We start from the raw sequence: 20,421 nt of genomic DNA on the forward strand, positions 1-20,421 counted from the left end.
AGGACAAGAACAATGACAGGGTTTGTACATTTGTAATGCTTAACCAAATGAATGACAAATTCCTTTACAGAACAACTCACAGAAATCAACCATCAGCCCATTTTAGACATGTTTGGGATGAAATACTTTTTATTCACTGTATTTATGTTGTTATTTCAGGGACAGGTAATGGACGCTTCTGGTAGAATCTCCCATTTATACCAATCTTCCACCCCCTAGTCCAGGTGGGCGTGGTTTTAAGTACTGCTACGACACAATACTCATACATATTCATTCATGCTCCGCCCAGTGAAACCGAGAATTTCCGAGACCCCAGAACTGAGCGCACCAGTGCAGATTGAGATCCTGATTCGTGTGTAAAATGAAGGCAGAAGGCATCGCGGGCATCGAGCAGTTCGCCAGCCCGGGCAAGGGCAGAGGTCTGCGGGTGAGCAGAGCATATGGAGTCGGTGAATTACTGTTCTCGTGTCCCGCATATTCATACGTGCTGTCTGTGGGAGAGAGAGGACTCATCTGTGAACAGTGCTTTACGAGGTCTGACAGTCACTTTATTTAAAACTTACTGTCATTCTTTTAAACATTGTTCATTCATCAGGTTACAGTGTTCACCCTTTTAGAGTATATTGAGGTAAAGTTGGTTTTATAATTCAGAAATTCAGTCATATAATTTCAGAAAAGTAGTATTTGTTATTCTAAATAGTGAAATAATATTATCAGCCATTGACTATCAAAGTTACAGTGATATAAATAGTGCTAATGTTGTTTTGAAGTCATGCTTAAATACGATTTCAGACTGAATATTCAAAGTAGCATAGTAAACTATATTGGGACTGAACGAATGTGCGAATATAAAGCCAATTTTACCTCAGTTTGGAGCATTATATGAAACTCCTCATGGGTTGCCAGTCAGAAACCAATCAGAAGTGTCAAATTTTGGAAATTGAGATTCATATATTATATGATAATGCAATAAATAACTTTCTGTTGATGCATGGTTTGTTAGGATATGTGAAATATATACAAAATATACAGATCTGAGGGTTCAGAAAGAGATCTAAACACAGAAAAAGCTCTTATCGATTGATGTAATTACAGTAGGGAATGTACAAAATGTTAAAGATAAAGTATAAAGATATATTTTTATCATACATTTCTTACATTTTAGTTTTGGCATAAAAGAAAAGAATCATTTTGACCCATACAATGTGTTTTATCTGGTCAAACTTAGACAGTTTGTGACCCAGAGTCACATTTGTATAGTCATCTGGTAACAAAGAGGAAAGAGTTTTATATGGCATTTACAATTGAGTACACGATACATGAAATTAATTGTGTTTTGTTTTATTTGAAGCTGAATGTATGACAGGATTTAACAGCACTTGTAACGCTTCAAACAAGCTTTGTGTGTGTGGTTTAACTTGGCTCTTCCACTTTTTCTCAAGATTTTTAGCTTTAATTTCCTCTGATTTTAAACGCAGCTCTCTTTTATGACAAGGGCTCGTCTAAAAATACAACCTAATGTCTAAAAGCAGCTGACCAAATCTTCTGGACATTTGCTCCAGCCCGGGTTGAGTGGGTGTAAGTGGCAGCGCCTGTCAAACGTAGCAGACACATCGGGACAGCTGCTGAGGAAAGGCTGCTGCTTTAAAGGGACAGTTCACACTAAAATGAGAATGAACTCACCGTTTACTCATCCTCGTGCGGTTTTAAACCTTTATGAGTCTCTTTTTTCTGTTAAATGGAAAAGATGTTTTGAAGACCGCTGAAAACCTGTAACCATTGACTTCCATAGTAGGACAAGCAGATACTTTCCTCATGCTTTCCTTAAGCTGTGTTCAAATGAACTTCCTTTGTGTTCAAGCAACTTTTTTTGTGTTCAGACACTTTTGAAAGAAGAGAAGGATGAGTAAATTATGACAGGATTTAATTTTTGGTGAACTATCCCTTTAAGGGCTTTTTCTGTTGTGTTTGGTGCCAGTTTCTTGATAAATGAACCATAAAGTTAAAGTAACTTTCAGGAGTTCATTGATTAATTACTGATTGTTTTGTTATTTGTTGAATTTAAATGTTAATTGTGTATTGATGTCCGTGTTTATTCCCAGAACACTGATTGTTTGTGTGTTTACTCTTTATTATGTGCAGGGAAAAGGGTCTTGCCAAGTGTGGAAAGTGCAAAAAAGCATTCTACTGCAATGCGAACTGTCAGGTAAAATACTCACAGACACAAATAATCATCCACTTCTAATTACACTGACAAAAGTCTTGTGGTGGATCTCAGTTGTAAGAGTAACACATAATAACTTGACGTCTAGTTGATGATGTGTAAAAGTGTCAGAAGGTGGATTTCTCTGCTGAATCATCTGTTGATCTGCATCCCAATCATCACCAATACTGCAGAAGACCTACTGGAACCAGCATGGACCAATATTCTCACAGAAATCAGTCAAGTTTGGTGAAGGAGAAATCATGGTTTGGGGTTATATTCAGTATGGAGAGATCTGCAGAGTGGATGATCAACATCAACAGCCTGAGGTATCAAGACATTTGTGCTGCCCATTACATTACAAACCACAGTAGAGGGACAATTCTCCAGCAGGATAGCGCTCCTTCTCATACTTCAGCCTCCACATCAAAGCTCCTGAAAGCAAAGAAGGTCAAGCTGCTCCAGGATTGGCCAGCCCAGTCACCAGACATGAACATTATTGAGCATGATAAAGGAGGAGGCGTTGAAGATGAACACAAAGAGTCTTGATGAACTCTGGGAGTCCTGCAAGAAGGCTTTCTTCACCATTCCAGATGACTTTATTAATCAGTGATTTGAGTCATGTCAGAGATGTATGGATGCAGTCCTCCAAGCTCATGATGGAGTCAGACACAATATTCATTCTGTTTCCACTGCAGCATGAGCACATATTCTATACTGGACATTATTGAAGGTTCAGTGAGCAGACTTTAGTCTAAGCAGAGTCAGACCTTACTGTCCTAATCAAATCATTCATAATCAAGACATGATCAGATTATATTGTGCTCAAATAAGCAAAATCTAGAGGCCTATGCAGAATAGGTCTCCTTTAACATTGACTCAATCGCCCATTATGGACAGCCACCTCCATCCCACAGCACCCACAATATTAATGCATGAGTCTGCATTTCATCTGTCATTTTGTCTGTATTTGACAGAAAAAGAACTGGCCCATGCACAAGCTGGAGTGTCAGGCCATGTGTGCATTCGGAGAGAACTGGCGCCCCTCAGAGACAGTGCGACTGGTGGCCAGAATCATCGCCAGGCTGGTCAGATACATCTCGAGTTGTTTTACTTAGACACAGAATCAATGAGTGTTTGATGTGTGTTTGCTGATGCAGAAAGCCCAGAAAGAAAGAAGCCAGTCGGAGATTCTGCTGCTACTGGGGGACATGGAAGCCCGTAAGTACTAGAACCCATTAAGCGCATCTATCAGAGAATAATTTCATGGTGGACTCATGAATTTTAATAGTTGATTTATAGTCTTGCATAGCCAGATTGACAGATAAAGGAAACTTTGGTGCCGGGTCATGTTTAGAGGTGTCGAAAGGACCTAAAAAGTTGAAAACAATGGCACTGTCCAAATGTCCAAAATGATCTGTCTGCAAAGCATAGGATTTTTTGGTTCTGAGTTTCAATACAACAATACACACGTTTGGATGTCTTTTAAATATTAAGTTGTGAGTCTCATATAGTTACGAGTGCTGCATTTAATATAGCTGTTATTGAGCGTTTTCATCAATGTAAACATCTCAGCATTTTGATCTACTCATGTGACCTGGTTAAGATTGCTGCACAGTTGACTCACGGAAATCCGGTACATGTAAACCAATCAGAGGACAGCTTCAGATTCGCTGGTGTTTCCAAACAAGTATGCCATGTTCATCAGACGTTTAGCCACAGGTCTGTTAGTGGTGCTTGGCGTGACGTCTGAGGCTGAGACTAGTCGATCCATAGTTAATTTTTTTGTTCTCAGAGCTTTTGGTAATTTATTGATGCTTTAAATTTGTGTCTGTTTCTGCTTTATTAAGCAGGAGGTGAAAAATTGTTTCCCACATTTGTCTGTTTTCATGATCAGGTTCATTTAGGTTTTACAGTATTTAGAAAAATTGTTAGGAAAATGGAGGCCAAATCTCACTTTTAACTAGATGAAATGAAGTGAGTATTGTCAAGTATGCAACCCAGGCTCATTCTAAATCCGTACCCCTATATACATTTCTGGAGAGTGCCAAATATGTCCCAGGAGCTATGCTTTCTCGAATCCACCAGAGGCCGCTGTGTACGCATTTTTGAGATCTTAAATTTCTCTCGCGAGTGCCAGTCGAACCTGCTGTTCTCTCATAAATCCACCAGAGGCCGCTGTCGACTGACTGACCCACCCTCCTACTTCCCTAAACCCAACCAACAGTGTTTACAAAAGCAATCCAGAAAAAGAAAAGCCCTCGCCTGTTTCCCCCACAGTCCAAACACATTCTCTATAGCGGAATTTGATGAACTAAATTGGCCGTTGTGTATGTGAGAATGAGTGTGTATGGGTGTTTCACAGTACTGGGTTTTGACTGAAAGGACATCTGCTGCGCAAAACACATGCCGGAATAGTTGGGCGTTCATTGCGCTGTGGTGACCCCTGATAAATAAGGGACTAAGCCCAACAACTGATACTATTTCTGCAATGACACCCTGACAGAAAGTTTAAAGTTTGGCTTTATCGCTGCCATAATGCAATATTGTGCCTTTTGTCTCATGTCCTTTTACAGTAAAACTCTTACAACATGAAACGGTCAGAATACTGCTCATTAAAGTACTTTTATTACTGTTTTACAGCTGTTATCTTATAGCTTATGAATGTTACCAGGATATATTCAAATAGTCTGGATGTTAGTTAATTAAACCTGTAACTGAACATAAAGCTTGGCTTGTATTGAACTATCAACACTCATAAAAGAGCAAAACTGAAGAAAACCGTATGATCATTAATAAAATACACATATTTAAACACAAACACAAACATAACAACTACAGATCTCCTTAACGTTTCTCATTTTCACTGTAATGTAGTAATGTGCACGTTTCTTTGTTGTAAACGATATACAGTGGGTAAGAAAAGTATCCAGAATTAAGGTCATTGTTCTTGAATGGCCCAGCCAGTGCCCTGACTTAAACCCAATTGAGCATCTCTGGAGAGACCTTAAAATGGCTGTCCACCAACGTTTACCATCAAACCTGACCTGCTTTCTGAAAACGTTCTTTGCCAAACTCGAACCTCGTTGTTGCAATCAACTCTGCTCCATGTCACAATTCTGCCGATGTACACAGCGAGCCATTGGACAAACTAGTAACAGCGGAAAAGCCGTCCATATGGAGGTAAGTGGTCAGCTGGTAGCGTGAAAAGAAACAGAATCTGTTGGCAGCACCGTACCGCCCCGTATCGTTTGTTTCAAAGGCAAAATACCGCAATACGTAGCTTCGGTTACATAATTCGTGATCTCCACAAATGTATATAGGGGTACGTTTTCAAAACGAGCCTATGTTGCAAGTATTGTTACCCATACTCGAAATAGTTTCTCTGCTTTCGACCCTTCCAAGTGTACACACACAATTGAGAAGTGATAACACACACATAAACAATGAGCAGGGGCGTAGCAGGGGGTTGGGGGGATACATCCCCCTCACTTTTAGAGACAGACCATTTAGAAACAGGTGATTAGGAATGTAAGCTTCATACAGCTGTCCCCCCACTTTTAAAATGTCTACTACGCCCCTGACAGTGAGCATACACCCAGAGCAGTGGGCAGCCATTAGGGGTTTGTTCCCTTGCTTAAGGGAACCTCAGCTGGGTATAACAGATGTCTTGATATTCCTGCCAGGACTGGGATCAAACCTGCAACCTTTCGATTACAAGTTCAACTCCCCAACCATTAGCCCCCAAAGTTGCCTATTAATTTGCTCATGATGTTTGGCTCATATTGCATGACCTTATTCCTGAATATTGGCTGAAATGATGCAGTATTATGCTAACTTTCAGCATTTATAGCTATCACATGTTAGTTATCTTCTCGCAGACCTGGAGGATATGGATAATGAGAAAAGAGAGATGACTGAAGCACATATAGCCGGTCTCCATCAGTTCTACTCCAAACACCTGGACTTCCCTGACCATCAGGCCCTGCTCACGCTATTCTCACAGGTAAAGGCTGAAATTGACCATTTGCCATGCTCTTTTTACTGGGTAAAGGCTGATTACGGTAGCTGGCAAGCTAAATTGTCCATAGTGTATGTGTGTGAATGAGTGTGTATGGGTGTTTCCCAGTGATGGGTTGCAGCTGGAAGGGCATCCGCTGCGTAAAACATATGCTGGATAAGTTGGCGGTTCATTCCAATGTGGCGACCGCAGATTAATAAAAGGACTAAGCTGAAAAGAAATGAGTGAGTGAATAAAAAGCAGCTAGTGAGTGCGTTATTGAGCTAATCATCTAAGTTAATGGTATGTTAATATCAAGAGCTGTTGTTTGTTTCAGCATAGTTATGTGTTTGTCTTGTCTAATTGACACAGGTTCACTGTAACGGCTTCACTGTGGAGGATGAGGAACTCTCAAACTTGGGTTTAGCCATTTTTCCAGAGTATGTACAGGTTCCACGTTTCCACATACACAAGACGAGACAAGTTCCTGAAATAATAGCTCATTGACTTAGAGCTTCAGCATCCACATTGCAATATGCGCAGTTCCAATAGTCACATCATGGATTATTCAATTACTGCAATACCGTCAGTCTCTTCAGAAAAGGATAAAGCAGTGTTGGTTTCATTTGTGCCTTTTGCTCTATTGTATTTATCTAAAAGGGACTGAATGAACGAATGAATGTATTAATCTATGCTTGTAAGATGTTTATTCTATTATAGGCAGATTCACTCCCTTACAGAATCATCCCAATCGATCCAAAATGGATTCCAATTCTTTCCAAATAGATCTGTTGAAGTTATCTGGTGAAATATCTCAATATACAGTACATTCTCTGCTCCGTTCATATTTCACATTTGTCTTCATGCTTTACTAATGCACTTGAATCTCTTGAGGTTTCCTTAATTCAGTTTTCATCCCCCATAATCCTGTGCTGTTTTCTCTTCCAGCATTGCCCTCTTGAACCACAGTTGCTCTCCCAATGTCATAGTCACATACAGAGGCATCAACGCTGAAGTACGGGCCGTGCAGGACATCAGTCCAGGGCAGGAGGTCTGTATGCCACTGTCCTCTTCCCTCTATCGGTCTTAAAGGGATAGTCGCTGTGGTTTGCACAGCGGGAAGTCATAGCTCTTTATTTAAATGAGTGGTCGCTAGTTCCTGCATGTGTTTTGTAGTGTGAATGAGACTTTAGTAATATTTACTGCAAAAGCTTTTATTAGACATCACCATTGTAGTCAGTGTTTACCTGAGCTCTTGTTTTTTTGGTAGGTTCTCTTTGGTTGCTGTTACTGTGTGTTATGGCAAAAAAAATATCGATATGGTCAGAGTAAATCATCATGTGTTAGTGAAATTCACTGATCCTGCTGAATTGAATTAATCACTGATTATGATGGTAACGTGACACTGATTTGACTATTTTAATTATAGTATTATTGAGATTCTACAGCTTTGTGTCAGTCTTTAACCACATTGTGCACTGAACAGTTTGAACACCTGAAACAGACATCAGAATAATCATACACTCACCGGCCACTTTATTAGGTACACCTGTACCACCAGAAAGACAACAGTAACTCTAACAACCAATGTCATAAAGCGCTAATCATCTCAGACTGGTTTCTTAGACATGACAATGAGTTCACTGCACTCAAATGGCCTCCACAGTCACCAGAGCTCAATCCAATAGAGCAGCTTTGGGATGTGGTGGAACGGGAGATTGGCATCATGGATGTGCAGCCGACAAATCTGCAGCAACTGTGTGATGCTATCATGTCAATATGGAGCAAAATCTCTGAGGAATATTTCCAGTGCCTTGTTGAATCTCTGCCATGAAGGTTTAAGGCAGATATGAAGGCAAAAGGGGGTCCGACCCGGTACTAGTAAAGTGTACCTAATAAAGTGGCCGGTGAGTGTACATATGTCAACAATAGTGACAAGCTTCATGCCTGCTGGGAGCAACACAAAACTCATCCATGACTCCCAGCATCCACTGCAGCAAGAAATATGTGATCACTGAGGTCGAGATGCACGCTGATTACTGATGTCTGTGTTTACCGTGTTTAAGATGCTCGGTGTGTTTTTAAAACAACCTGATCATATCTCTGCTGGGTCTCATTCTGCAGAAGCACAGGATGATTATTATTATCAGTAGAGTCAGATCAACACCACATTACCATCATAATCTGACTTTAAACTGGTATAATCAATGAATAAAACTATTATATGATGATTTAGTTTGATCACGCTGTTCTGTCATTCTTCTTATCATAACACAGTTACAGCAACCAATGAGAAATATTACGTCAAAGAGCCCCAGTAAAGCAAACAGTCCTCACCAATGGTCACTATAAAGAGTTTTTAATTAAACTTAACTAAAAGCAGGGCAGCACGGTGGCGCAGTGGGTAGCACAATCTCCTCACAGCAAGAAGGTCGCTGGTTCAAGTCCCGGCTGGGTCAGTTGGCATTTCTGTGTGGAGTTTGCATGTTCTCCTCATGTTGGCTTGGGTTTCCTCTGGGTGCTCCGGTTTACCCCACAGTCCAAACACATGCGCTATAGGGGAATTGATCAACTAAACTGGCCGTAGTGTATGAGTGTGTGTGTGTGTGAATGAGTGTGTATGGAGGTTTCCCAGTGATGGGTTGCAGCTGGAAGGGCATCCGCTGGATAAAACATATGCTGGATAAGTTGGCGGTTCATTCCACTGTGGCGACCCCTGATTAATAAAGGGACTAAGCTGAAAGGAAAATTAATGAATGAATGAATAAAAGCAGGAGCAGGGTTGGGAACAACTTAAGTATTTTGATAGAGACAAACTCTGTGGTTCCCTTCTCTGACCAGCAGAGGGCGACCTCACCTGACTGTTTCACTCTCATCTGCTCTCACACTACATTTATCTGCATTTACCACTGGATTTGTGTGGCAATAATGGCCAACAATAGAATAAAACTCTTTTTTTGCATATAAACGCTGCGCTCATTGGGGAAATGGGGCTTTTCATGATCAAGTGAAGTGTTTTGCTTGAGTTGGGGTTTATCATTCTGCCTACAGTTTACAGGTCATATGTTAGGGATAAGGTTAGTCCAGACTTTATATCCAAGAAGTTATTTCCAAAAAGCTGTCTAGAAAAAATAATATTGGATTTTGTTGGTGTTTCACCTTGAGGAAATAGTATCAGACATGAACTAAATGTCTTACAGTCTGTAGTTATGTTGAGTTTTACTTACTAACATTTGTCTGTGTATTCTCTCTTTCTCTGTGTGTGTGTGTGTAGATTTACACCAGCTACATAGACCTGCTCTACCCTACAGCGGACCGATTGGAGAGACTCAGAGACATGTACTACTTCAGCTGTGACTGTAAAGAGTGCACCACCAAATCTATGGTGTGTAGAAATGCATTAAATACACTTTATTGACCTTTTTAGGATAACTTGTGTTGGACCCAATTACACAACCAGATATACAACAAGTGAAAACATGCAGACAAAAGACAGAACAAAAATAATAACAGCAGTCAAAATAAGGTGAAATACAAAGGGACAGAGGTTGTTCTTAAAGATATTGTTTAGTATGATGGATTAAACATTAACAGTGAAGACTGTATTACATTATGTACAAACATTTATTTTTCAGCTGCTCTTTGTTCACCAGAGAATCCTTTCTAAAGTCAACGTACATTATTTTGAGCACTTTACAATAATGTCTCATTAGTTAATGAATTTACTTTACAAGCAAACATCGCCACACAATATGTTTATAACAGTATTTATTCAGCTTTGTTAACATCAGTTAATGTCATGGGAAAACCAGGTTGTTTTTAGTGAGGCCAGTAGGGGGCACTCAACCTGTGGTATGTGCGAGTCCTAATGCCCCAATATAGTGAAGGGGACTCTATACTGTCAGTGAGCGCCGTCTTTCAGATGAGATGTTAAACCGAGGTCCTGAGTCTCTCTGCTCATTAATAATCCCATGGATTATTAAACAGATGTGTACAGGGAATCCAGAATCATGGGCGAATAACAGGCGAATGGTCAATACAGGCAGGCAGCAGGAAACGTAAGCAAACAAAACAAAGCGAGGGTCAAAAACACGGCAAGGCAAGATGAGGAAAACACGTCGTAATGTAAAATAGACAGATAAACAAGACTCAGCCATGATGTGTGTGTGTGCGCTGTATTTAAAGTGCATGTAATCAGTTCGTAACGATCCTCTGGCTGTGTGTGTGCTCATCACCGGAACAGGTGTGTGTGAGCGGAGTGCATGTATGGAGTTGTAGTCCATAATGTGGCAGATTTGTAGTTCTCCTGGGAACTGCGTGTTTCCCAGAAATCTGCAGCTGCTAGGTCGCTGGTGATCATAACAGCAATGTTTCTTCCTCTGATACTTTGTGGTCTTGTAGGATGTGGTGAAGATGAGTGTGCGTAAGCGGAGTGATGAAATCGGTGAAAAGGAGATCAAGGATATGGTGCGTTACGCTCGCAACTCCATGGAGAACTTCCGCAGGGCCAAACAAGACAACAATATCCTTTTTGACTCTTGTATCATCTGCAAAATTGCATTGTTACATTGCTTTTTATTTCATTATACTGTTATAGAATTATACGAACATAATAAAATACATTTACTGTCATTGGTTTAGCAATATCAACAAACTAAAATATTGAAGGGCACCTATTATGCAAAAATCACTGTTATTGGGGGTTTATTAGGGGTTGTGTGGCAACAGTCTGAGAATATAGCCGGGCTCTAATGGTAAAAATGTATTAACTCTATATTTTTATAATCAGACTTGACTAAAACAGTCTGCAGAAACACTTGGATTGACATTCTCCCTTTGTATGATGTCATCAGAGGGGGAAAGCCCCGCCCACTAGTGACTATCTCTACCTCATTAGCATAGGACGTTAGTCTTGTTTTTGAATGTGCCACTATGCTGACACACAGGCATCTGTAGCTCCGCCCTCTTCTGAAAAGAGCACAATCTCATTTGAATTTAAAGCGACAGTCACCAAACAGTATCAAATTGTTATCAAAGGCTAAAAGCAGCAGTTTTAAAGAGTTTTAAAATATTATTTGTTTGCTATTTTGAGCTTAAGCTTTACACACACACACACACACAGACACACTCTAGAGACATCAGAGATGCATTTTCTGCATCTTGTTAAAAGGGGCAGGATAAAAATAAGAAAATGCAATGTGTGCACCCACACTGTCTGAAATAAAGACACAAAAGCTGTCATAAAGGGCGACAATTTTTCAGAAACTTAATTTTTGTGCTTTTTAAGTACAAAATGTGCACATTTAAGGTACAATATTGGCTATTCAAGTACTAATATGTACCATTTAAGTACAAAAATTTAACATTTGAAAGTGTGGCCTGTTGTACCTTTATTTCTGAGATTGATAATCACATCGTTATTGACTCTTGACTCTTGTTGACGTCCCGCTGAGCTGCTGGAGATGTGTGAGCTTAGCATTGACAAGATGAGCACTGTGTTTGATGACTCCAACGTCTACATCCTTCATATGATGTACCAGGCCATGGGCATCTGCCTCTTCACAGAGAATTATGAAGGAGCGGTGCGCTATGGGGAAAAAGTCATCAAGCCATTCACGTAAGAACAAACATGGATGCATATACACTACATGACAAAAGTCTTGTGGCCTATCCAGGTTTTAAGAACAGCAGATAACTTGACTTCTAGTTGATGATTTGGTGTCAGAAGTGTCTTATATGAAAGGTAAAGGCCTCTAGATGAGGCTTATTTGAGCACAATAAAATCTGATCATGTCTTGATTATTAATGATTTGATTAGGACAGTAAGGTCTGACTCTGCTTAGACTAAAGTCTGCTCACTGAACCTTCAATAATGTCCAGTATAGAATATGTGCTCATGCTGCAGTGGAAACAGAATGAATATTGTGTCTGACTCCATCATGAGCTTGGAGGACTGCATCCATACATCTCTGACATGACTCAAATCACTGATTAATAAAGTCATCTGGAATGGTGAAGAAAGCCTTCTTGCAGGACTCCCAGAGTTCATCAAGAGTCTGTGTGTTCATCTTCAACGCCTCCTCCTTCATCTTACCCCAGACGTGCTCAATAATGTTCATGTCTGGTGACTGGGCTGGCCAATCCTGAAGCAGCTTGACCTTCTCTGCTTTCAGGAGCTTTGATGTGGAGTCTGAAGTATGAGAAGGAGCGCTATCCTGCTGGAGAATTGTCCCTCTCCTGTGGTTTGTAATGTAATGGGCAGCACAAATGTCTTGATACCTCAGGCTGTTGATGTTGATCATCCACTCTGCAGATCTCTCCATACTGAATATAACCCCAAACCATGATTTCTCCTTCACCAAACTTGACTGATATCTGTGAGAATCTTGGTCCATGTGGGTTCCAGTAGGTCTTCTGCAGTATTGGTGATGATTGGGATGCAGATCAACAGATGATTCAGCAGAGAAATCCACCTTCCGACACTTTTACACATCATCAACTAGAAGTTGAGTTAGTATTTGTTGCTCTTACAACTGAGATACACCTCAAGACTTTTGTCAAGTAGTCTAGAATATACACAGTGCATCTACCAACATTAACATCTTTGTCTTATCTGTAGTGTCCTCTACCCTGCATACTCCATGAATATTGCATCTATGTATCTGAAGTTGGGCAGACTCTACATTGCTCTGGACAGAAAGTTGGCTGGCATCGGTGCCTTTCAGAAGGTACAATCTTCTCCAAAACTAACTGAACATGACCCTTGTTTCACTCTAAACTGGCATGACTTCCACCAAAGGGGTTGTTTAGACCAGTGATTCTCAATCATGTTTCCCCAACACTGCATGGCTGTATCCGAAATCGCCCCTATACAGCAAACTTAATTAATGCATCTGACCACAAGTTGGCATCTAAAGCGCAATATCGGTGTAGAGTTTCAAAGTTAAATGCTATATAATTAAAGTAACGTTTGTGTACATAAAATAAGTCAAACGCCTTTGTCTCATTACTAATAGACAGCTCGCAAGGTGTTAAATAACTATAACAGGGTTTAAAGGACGAGAGTTGGAGACAAGGGAGTTGAGGATCCAAATTCAGTTTATTAAGAATCGTCAGGCAGGCAACAAGGTCAAAACAGGGACAGACAGGAGCATGCAGATAATCCAAAAGCGTAGTCGGAGTACAGGCGAATAGTCGGGACGGGTGGCAAAACAACAGTAAACTAAGCAAAGGTCAAAAACATGGCAAGGCAAGACAAGGAACATGCTTCATATGCTCACATTACAGTTGACAAGACTCAACTAAGATGTGTGTGTGTGTGTGCGTGCGTTCGTGCGTGCGTGCGTGTGCTGTGTTTATAGTCTGGGTAGTTAGTCCACATTAGCTTCAGCTATGTGTTTGCAATCAAGTGGGATCTGGGCCAGGTGTGTGAGTGCAGGGGGTGATGGGATCTGTAGTTCATAGCAGTGACAGATGTGTAGTTCTCCATTAATCTGCAACTAGATCACTGGTGATCATAATGATGATTAGTCATTAGTTCGGATCATCTTACTGACTCGGAGCTTTGAGTCTCGTTCAGTGAGGTTAACGAATCTTTTTTCAAGTCATTTCGTTCAATTTGCCAAAATATTATATAAATGTTACGAGCTGCTTCCAAGCACATCTACAACTACGCCTAACGTTGATCACACTACAAACAAGTCATAACTAGAATCCTACAAGAAAGAGAAAAGATCATGTGTTGTTTACCTGGTCTTTTGTCTATCATTATGTTAGCTCAGCTCTTCTGACAGATCTTCAGATTTGAGTAGTCCATCCACGTCACACAGACAGTCACACGTAAGCTTAACCAAAGCACAGTCTGAGACGAATTGAGCCATGATTAGGTCACGTTTCGAGTGTTTTTAGCTGTTTTTAGCTGACTCAAACCGAGGACTCTGAAAAATGAACGGATCAAATCTTTTTCCGGCTCTAAATGCATATGACTGGCGTCTGTCTTGCACCGATAGAAGACTCGAAAAAGGAACTAATCTTCTCCTCCACCTGCACAAAATGTCTGCATGCACAAATGAACGAATCACTCTCTGTGAGGACTCATCATTCTCGAGTCATACAAAAGATTCGTTCAGAATGAATGAATCGTTCAAGATCACTAATGAGGATATAAGTGGCGATTTCAGATACAGCAACTGTTTTGCATATTAAAAAACACTACACAAAGTACTGATAAGAGAACTAAAGTACCGAACCGATAAGTGGTATCGTTAAAAGTAGTTAAAACCTTAACGATACACATCCCTATATATATATATATATATATATATATATATATATATATATATATATATATATACAAACGGTAGGGATGTCAATGGTTAGAGGTTTCCAACTTTCTTCAAAATATCTTCATTTGTGTTCAACAGAAGAAAGAAACTAATAAAGGTTAGAAACCAGTAATGGGTGAATAAATGATGGGTGGACTATTTCTTTAATAAAATACAACACATTACTGTAAGTTGTAGGTTTAGGGTGGGAGTAGGTGTAGACGTTACTAAAACACAATGGACCATTTCTGGGCTTCTGGTCTTCATAGTTGGGTAAACGCAACAAGTGTAGTGAAGTGGATTTGTTTTGTATTCCTCATAGGTTCCTCTAAGAGGGTTGGAGTTAGTGTAGATATTAATAAACATGCTTGTTTGTATATATAATAAAATTATTTTCCTTAAAACAAATTGAATTATCTAAACCAAAACACCCCATTGACAGATTATGTTGCTCGTTTCAGGAGGAACTCACTGACATTACTTTTTGCTTGTCTAGAAAATGCTTCTTGATTTATGATTTGTTTTTAGATATTTGGACTAGAACACGTGATGAAAGCTAAATAAAAGTAAGGACAGTATTTTGCAGTGTTAACCTAATAACTTCTAGATGACTTTGAGGTTTGGGGAAAAGACACTTGTCATGAACTCTGTGAAGGCCAGTACTGTGTGGTAATTGTGTTTGTTTTACAGGCGTTGACCATCATGGAGGTTGTTCATGGAAAGGACCACACATATGTAACGGAGCTCAAACAGGAGATGAGAGATTTCTGAACAAGACTCAATAGGGTATATGCACAGTGACGTTTAATTAATGACGCTTTCACATTTAAGGTCTGGTGTCTTTAAAAACCAATGATTGATATATACGATATAATGTTTCTGTCAAGACCAGACAAGAAGCACTGCATTAAAATCTATTGTTCTGAACTGTGTCTTTAAAATATGGCAAAGTTTGTAAAATATATGTTTAGGGGGTTTTCACCTTTATTATATAGGAAAGTAGAGATGAGACAGAGCAGAGAGAGGGCGGAAGGATCAGCAAAGGACCTAGAGCCAGGAATTGAACTTGGGTCGCCGTGAGCACCTGAGTACTATATGTCGGCACACTTTACCACAAAGCTATTGGCGCTGACCAAATGTTTCTTTTTACTCCAGTATTTCTAATTAACCTGCTTCAATTTAAATGAACATCTAAATGAATGCTTAAGTCTATTCAAATGTCAATATTTTAATTCATTTACATTATCAGTGCTGTAAAAGAAACCATGTGAAGTTAAAAATAGTCACATTAACCGTTCACCAGAGGTTTAGCAGTAGCTGAAAAACACTTGCCGTGCATATATCCCACTGTCAGAAAGAAGTGCAAATAATGGAAATGAAGTTAGTAACTCATAATGTAATTGGCAACTATGCAGCTCGGCATCTAGTACAGCAATCGCAGAAGAACAAAGCAGCGATACTGTCGTCACAGAACTGGGTCAAGTCAATTCACTTCAAGCAAAATGGAGGACTCTGCTTGATCATGTGATCTAAATGACCATGTGACTGCTCATATTAAGATGGCTCGCGTTTCACATTACATTAGGTGCATCCTAAATCGCACGCTTATGCACTACTCTACGCCATTTTGTAGTATAAATAGTGTAAGTAGAGCATTCACACTGAAAACTCTAAGAATAACAGGTGCACTATAAATACCAGCATGATGCACTCATTCAAGCGGTAAACAGAAGCGTGTAATGATGGACATTTCACACACACTCAACGGCTGCTGCTTTGCTCACATAGCAGAAGGGGCGGAGCTATCGAACCCTCATGTCACTTATGGGTCAAAAATGACCCGGGTAAAAAACCCTAAACCCTGTGTTTTTATCTTAGAATTTGGTGACTTATCCTAAAATGACCCCAACGTTAGATCCGTACAGCGTAAAAGGCACAAAGTCTGTCTGCGCCAGTGGTGTAGTGGTTAGTGCATCGACACATGCACTCCGGCGCTCATGGTGATCCAAGTACAATTCCCACCTCGCGGTCCTATGCCGATCCGTCCCCTCTCTCTGCTTTCCTGTCAATACTTTATACTGTCCTGTCCATTAAAGGTGATAACCCCAAAATAAATGAACAAATCAATGGGAAAGTGCCTCTTACAAGATTGTGAGGGAGCACAAATACTTCTTTCAAGTGAAGGAATTAAGCCATTTCTTTGTTTTATTATATATTTTTAGGGGTTTTTCACCTTTAATTTGGATAGGAAAGTGAAGATTACAGACAGGAAACTATTGGGAGCATAGAGAGGGGAAGGGTCGGCAAAGGACCTCGAGCCAGGAATTGAACTCGGGTCGCCGTGAGCATCATGGTGCTATATGTGGGTGCACTTAACCTCAAGGCTATTTGCGCCAACCCATTTCTTTGTTAACCAAGTTGTAGGTACTAACCGGCCACTTTATTAGGTACACCTGTCCAACTGCTTATTAATGCAAATTTCTAATCAGCCAATCACGTGGCAGCAACTCAAATAAGCACTCGTTACAACCGAGGTCTGCAGAAGAGCATCTCTGAACACACAACACGTCCAAACCTTGAGGCGGATGGGCTACAACAGCAGAAGACCACACCGGGTGCCGCTCCTGTGATTAGTCTTGATTTCTGCTGACACATTCGGATGCTCGGCTCACAATTTGGCCTCAACAACATGAAAGCATGGATCCATCCTGCCTTGTATCAGTGGTTCAGGCTGCTGGTGGTGGTGTAATGGTGTGGGGGAGATTTTCTTGGCACACTTTGTGTCCATTAGTACCAATTGAGCATGGTGTCAACGCCACAGCCTACCTGAGTCTTGTTGCTGACCATGTCCTTAATCCAAGGATTAAAGCAGTTCAGAAGCCAGAAGGGGGTCCAACCTGGTACTAGTAAGGTGTACCTTGAGTGTAGTTTTAATTTCTCATAGCTCTGTTAGTGACTATTATAGGCTGTCATGTTAATTCTGACCTTTAGGGATTTTAAGATCATCTTTCTACATTATTGTCAAGTATCATTATCCTCAAACTCAAAATAGCCCATGTAAGTGCACTTCAGACAATATATCTAAACACACACACACATACGTACACAGCGAGAAGTTTAAGCACACACAACACATCCAGAGCAGTGAGCACACACTCGGAGCAGTGGTCATCCATTATGGATGTGTTTCTGTTTGCTTTGACAGCTCTGCTCTCCTCTCTCCGGCTTTTTAGCAGTATGAACTGAGCAGGAGTGCTGCTGTTCCAAACATCACAAAGCTGTGATTTGACTAGTGACTGCACAAAATTGCAGCTGGAATGAGAGTAGGAGTATTACGTAGATTATATACCCTAATTAGGTTGTCAAGTCAAAACGGGGTGAATATTTAGCATTTTAGCATTCAACGCAACTGTACTGTGTTGAAATCAGTGTAGATTACTCAAGTGTGTTTGAAAGATCGACGTTATTTATAATGCTGTGGGATTCTTAATAATGATCTTGCCACTGTTTGAAGAAAAAGTATGTAATAATACGGGGTTGAGGAAAAAGTCAGGGTTGGTGACTCAGGGAAGAAACAAAGGTTTTCCTTTTATTAAAGTGTGTCTTGTTCATCAAAAATAGTGCTGGCTTAAACACTGGCTCTCAGGTTCAGCTCTCAGTTCCAGTGTCTTCTAGCTGATTTATTTTCTCTTTGCTATGATGACAGCACATAATATTAGACTAGATATTCTTCAAGACACTAGTATTCAGCTTAAAGTGACATTTAAAGGCCTAATTAGGTTAACTAGGCAGGTTAGGGTAATTAGGCAAGGTATTATATAATGATGGTTTGTTCTGTAGACTATCAGAAAACAAATGAGCTTAAAGGAGCTAATAATAATAATAATAAAAACTGCTTTTATTCTAGCTGAAATAAAACAAATAAGACTTTCTGCAGAAGAAAAAATATTATCAGACATACTGTGAACATTTCCTTCCTCTGTTAAACATCATTTGGGAAATATTTAACAAAGAAGAAAAATTCAAAGGGGGGGGCTAATAATTCTGACTTCAACCGTATATACAATGTTCTATGTGTAGTGATAGTACTGATGATGCTGCTGCTGACGTTCAAATTACGCAAAACCTGGTCTAAAAATGGACTTGATTATTCATATGACTGTATTGGGCAAGACAAATGAGAGTTTTCTGGGAGAAACGATTGGTGTGAAAATTGTATGACTCTATGGGAGTGTTGACAGGTATAGCCGAAACACCCACACACTCTCCCATTCACACACATGGTGTGTTCCAAACGATACATTACTCTCCGAGGGCACTTGAGAGTGAAAACAGACATGGCCGACATATTTAAGTGTCATTCCAGACCAAGTCCACTTCAGAATGAAAGTTTCATAGGACACAACTGACACTTTAGGTACCCATGATTCCTTGTACAGTGAAGTTGTTTGGTGTCACACACTGTCTTCCCTTCAAAAGGATTAGGGCATAGGGATGAGCCCTTCTAAACTGAACACAGAGACACACTACAGCCAATAGACCTTCTGTGACTGTGACTGAACCAAGCTGAGCCACCATGCTGCCCAATTTGCTTGATTAAGTAATGTAAACAACATTGTTGAGTAATTTTCTTGAATTTTACTTTACAGTAATTTAAAGTGTTTTACTCTGTCTTTGTTTGCAAATTTTACTCCATTTCCACAAGCTTGAATTGAGCACTAAATGAAGTTTATTTATAAACTAATTTGGAGAGGATCACATGCTTATGATCGCTTGCAGCCGGTCCCGCATTATCCAACTTATGATTCACCAATCAGACGATTCCTGAGCCACTATAAATACCCTCAGTTCCACATCACAGCCATCTTCATCTTCAAGAATCCCCCCTTCCACCCCTACTCCTCCTCCTTTCCTAGATGGGTGGCACAGTGGCCCAGTGGTTAGCACTGTTGCCTCACAGCAAGAACGTCACTGGTTCTAGTCCTTACCAAGCCAGCTGACGTTTCTGTCTGGAGTTTACACGTTCTCACTGTACTCATGTGGGTTTCCCCCGGGTTCCTCGGTTTCCTCCCACCATCCAAAAACATGCAACTGAAGTTAATTGACTAATCCAAATCAGCACCAAAGACATGCTCCTAGTAAATAAGAGTTGTGGGTGAGACAAAATCTGCATCTGAATATGTTTGTTAAAGAGCAAGTGTAGTGCATTGTTGTATGGTTATCTATGTTAAATATTTGAATAAAACTCTAAACTCTAAAACAGTTTATCGATTGTCTATATTAATATAAAAATGTCAGCTTTCTAAGGGGGCTGTTCTTATTGATGCTGAGCGCTCTGTGCCAGGCTGTAGGCTATATAGCCTAACTAGAGCCAGCTCACAGATCGCCTCCAGCTGCTTATAGATGTTGGCCCGGTTGCCATGGCAACTCTACTTCGCTGCTACCAGTGCTTATGCTTAGCATGTTAAATCTTGTCAAGAAAAGACTCGAATTTAAGCAAGTGGAGCGATTATGAATAGACCAGAGACGTTTTAATTACACAATTTCAATGTATTGGACAATAAGAACGTCAGGGAACGGATACATCTCCAGTCGTAAGTAAATAACGAGGATAATTTATGTTATTTATTAATTGCGTTGTGTTTTATTAACGTCCAAATGTCCCTCAACATACTCCACACGCTAATGTAATTATATGTACTTAATTATATATGGGCTACTATTGATGGGCTCAATATGTTGTATCTCTTATAGACTTGATCACCTCTGGGTTTATCTGGGACCATTTAGATTAGGCTACCGTCATGACGACGCTGTGAGTGTGTAATTTATCGATTAATGCTCATGTATTATTAAGTAAATAATCAAAAAAGTTGATTTATTGATCTGCTACG

The 20,421-nt window shown here is 40.1% G+C and overlaps 1 protein-coding gene across 1 annotated transcript; it reads left to right on the forward strand.

Annotated features, from left to right (window-relative positions):
• Window positions 1-221: 221 nt before the first annotated feature.
• smyd2b (SET and MYND domain containing 2b) lies at window positions 222-19,789 on the forward strand. The gene is made up of 12 exons (XM_056481098.1): window positions 222-534; window positions 2,143-2,206; window positions 3,181-3,291; window positions 3,364-3,424; window positions 6,085-6,209; window positions 6,576-6,643; window positions 7,152-7,254; window positions 9,478-9,588; window positions 10,605-10,725; window positions 11,646-11,820; window positions 12,823-12,931; window positions 15,218-19,789. The coding sequence occupies exons 1-12, from the start codon at window positions 362-364 to the stop codon at window positions 15,296-15,298; spliced, it is 1,302 nt and encodes a 433-aa protein (XP_056337073.1). The 5' UTR covers window positions 222-361; the 3' UTR covers window positions 15,299-19,789.
• The last annotated feature ends 632 nt before the right edge of the window (window positions 19,790-20,421 follow it).

The sequence above is a fragment of the Danio aesculapii genome, chromosome 20 (assembly GCF_903798145.1).
Source record: "Danio aesculapii chromosome 20, fDanAes4.1, whole genome shotgun sequence".
NCBI lineage: Eukaryota > Metazoa > Chordata > Actinopteri > Cypriniformes > Danionidae > Danio > Danio aesculapii.

Coding starts and splice junctions, on each gene's coding strand:
- smyd2b (XM_056481098.1), top strand. CDS start 362: ATGAAGGCAGAAGGCATCGCGGGCATCGAGCAGTTCGCCAGCCCGGGC. Junction 3,425..6,084: donor ACTGGGGGACATGGAAGCCC/GTAAGTACTAGA, acceptor ATCTTCTCGCAG/ACCTGGAGGATATGGATAAT. Junction 9,589..10,604: donor AGTGCACCACCAAATCTATG/GTGTGTAGAAAT, acceptor GTGGTCTTGTAG/GATGTGGTGAAGATGAGTGT.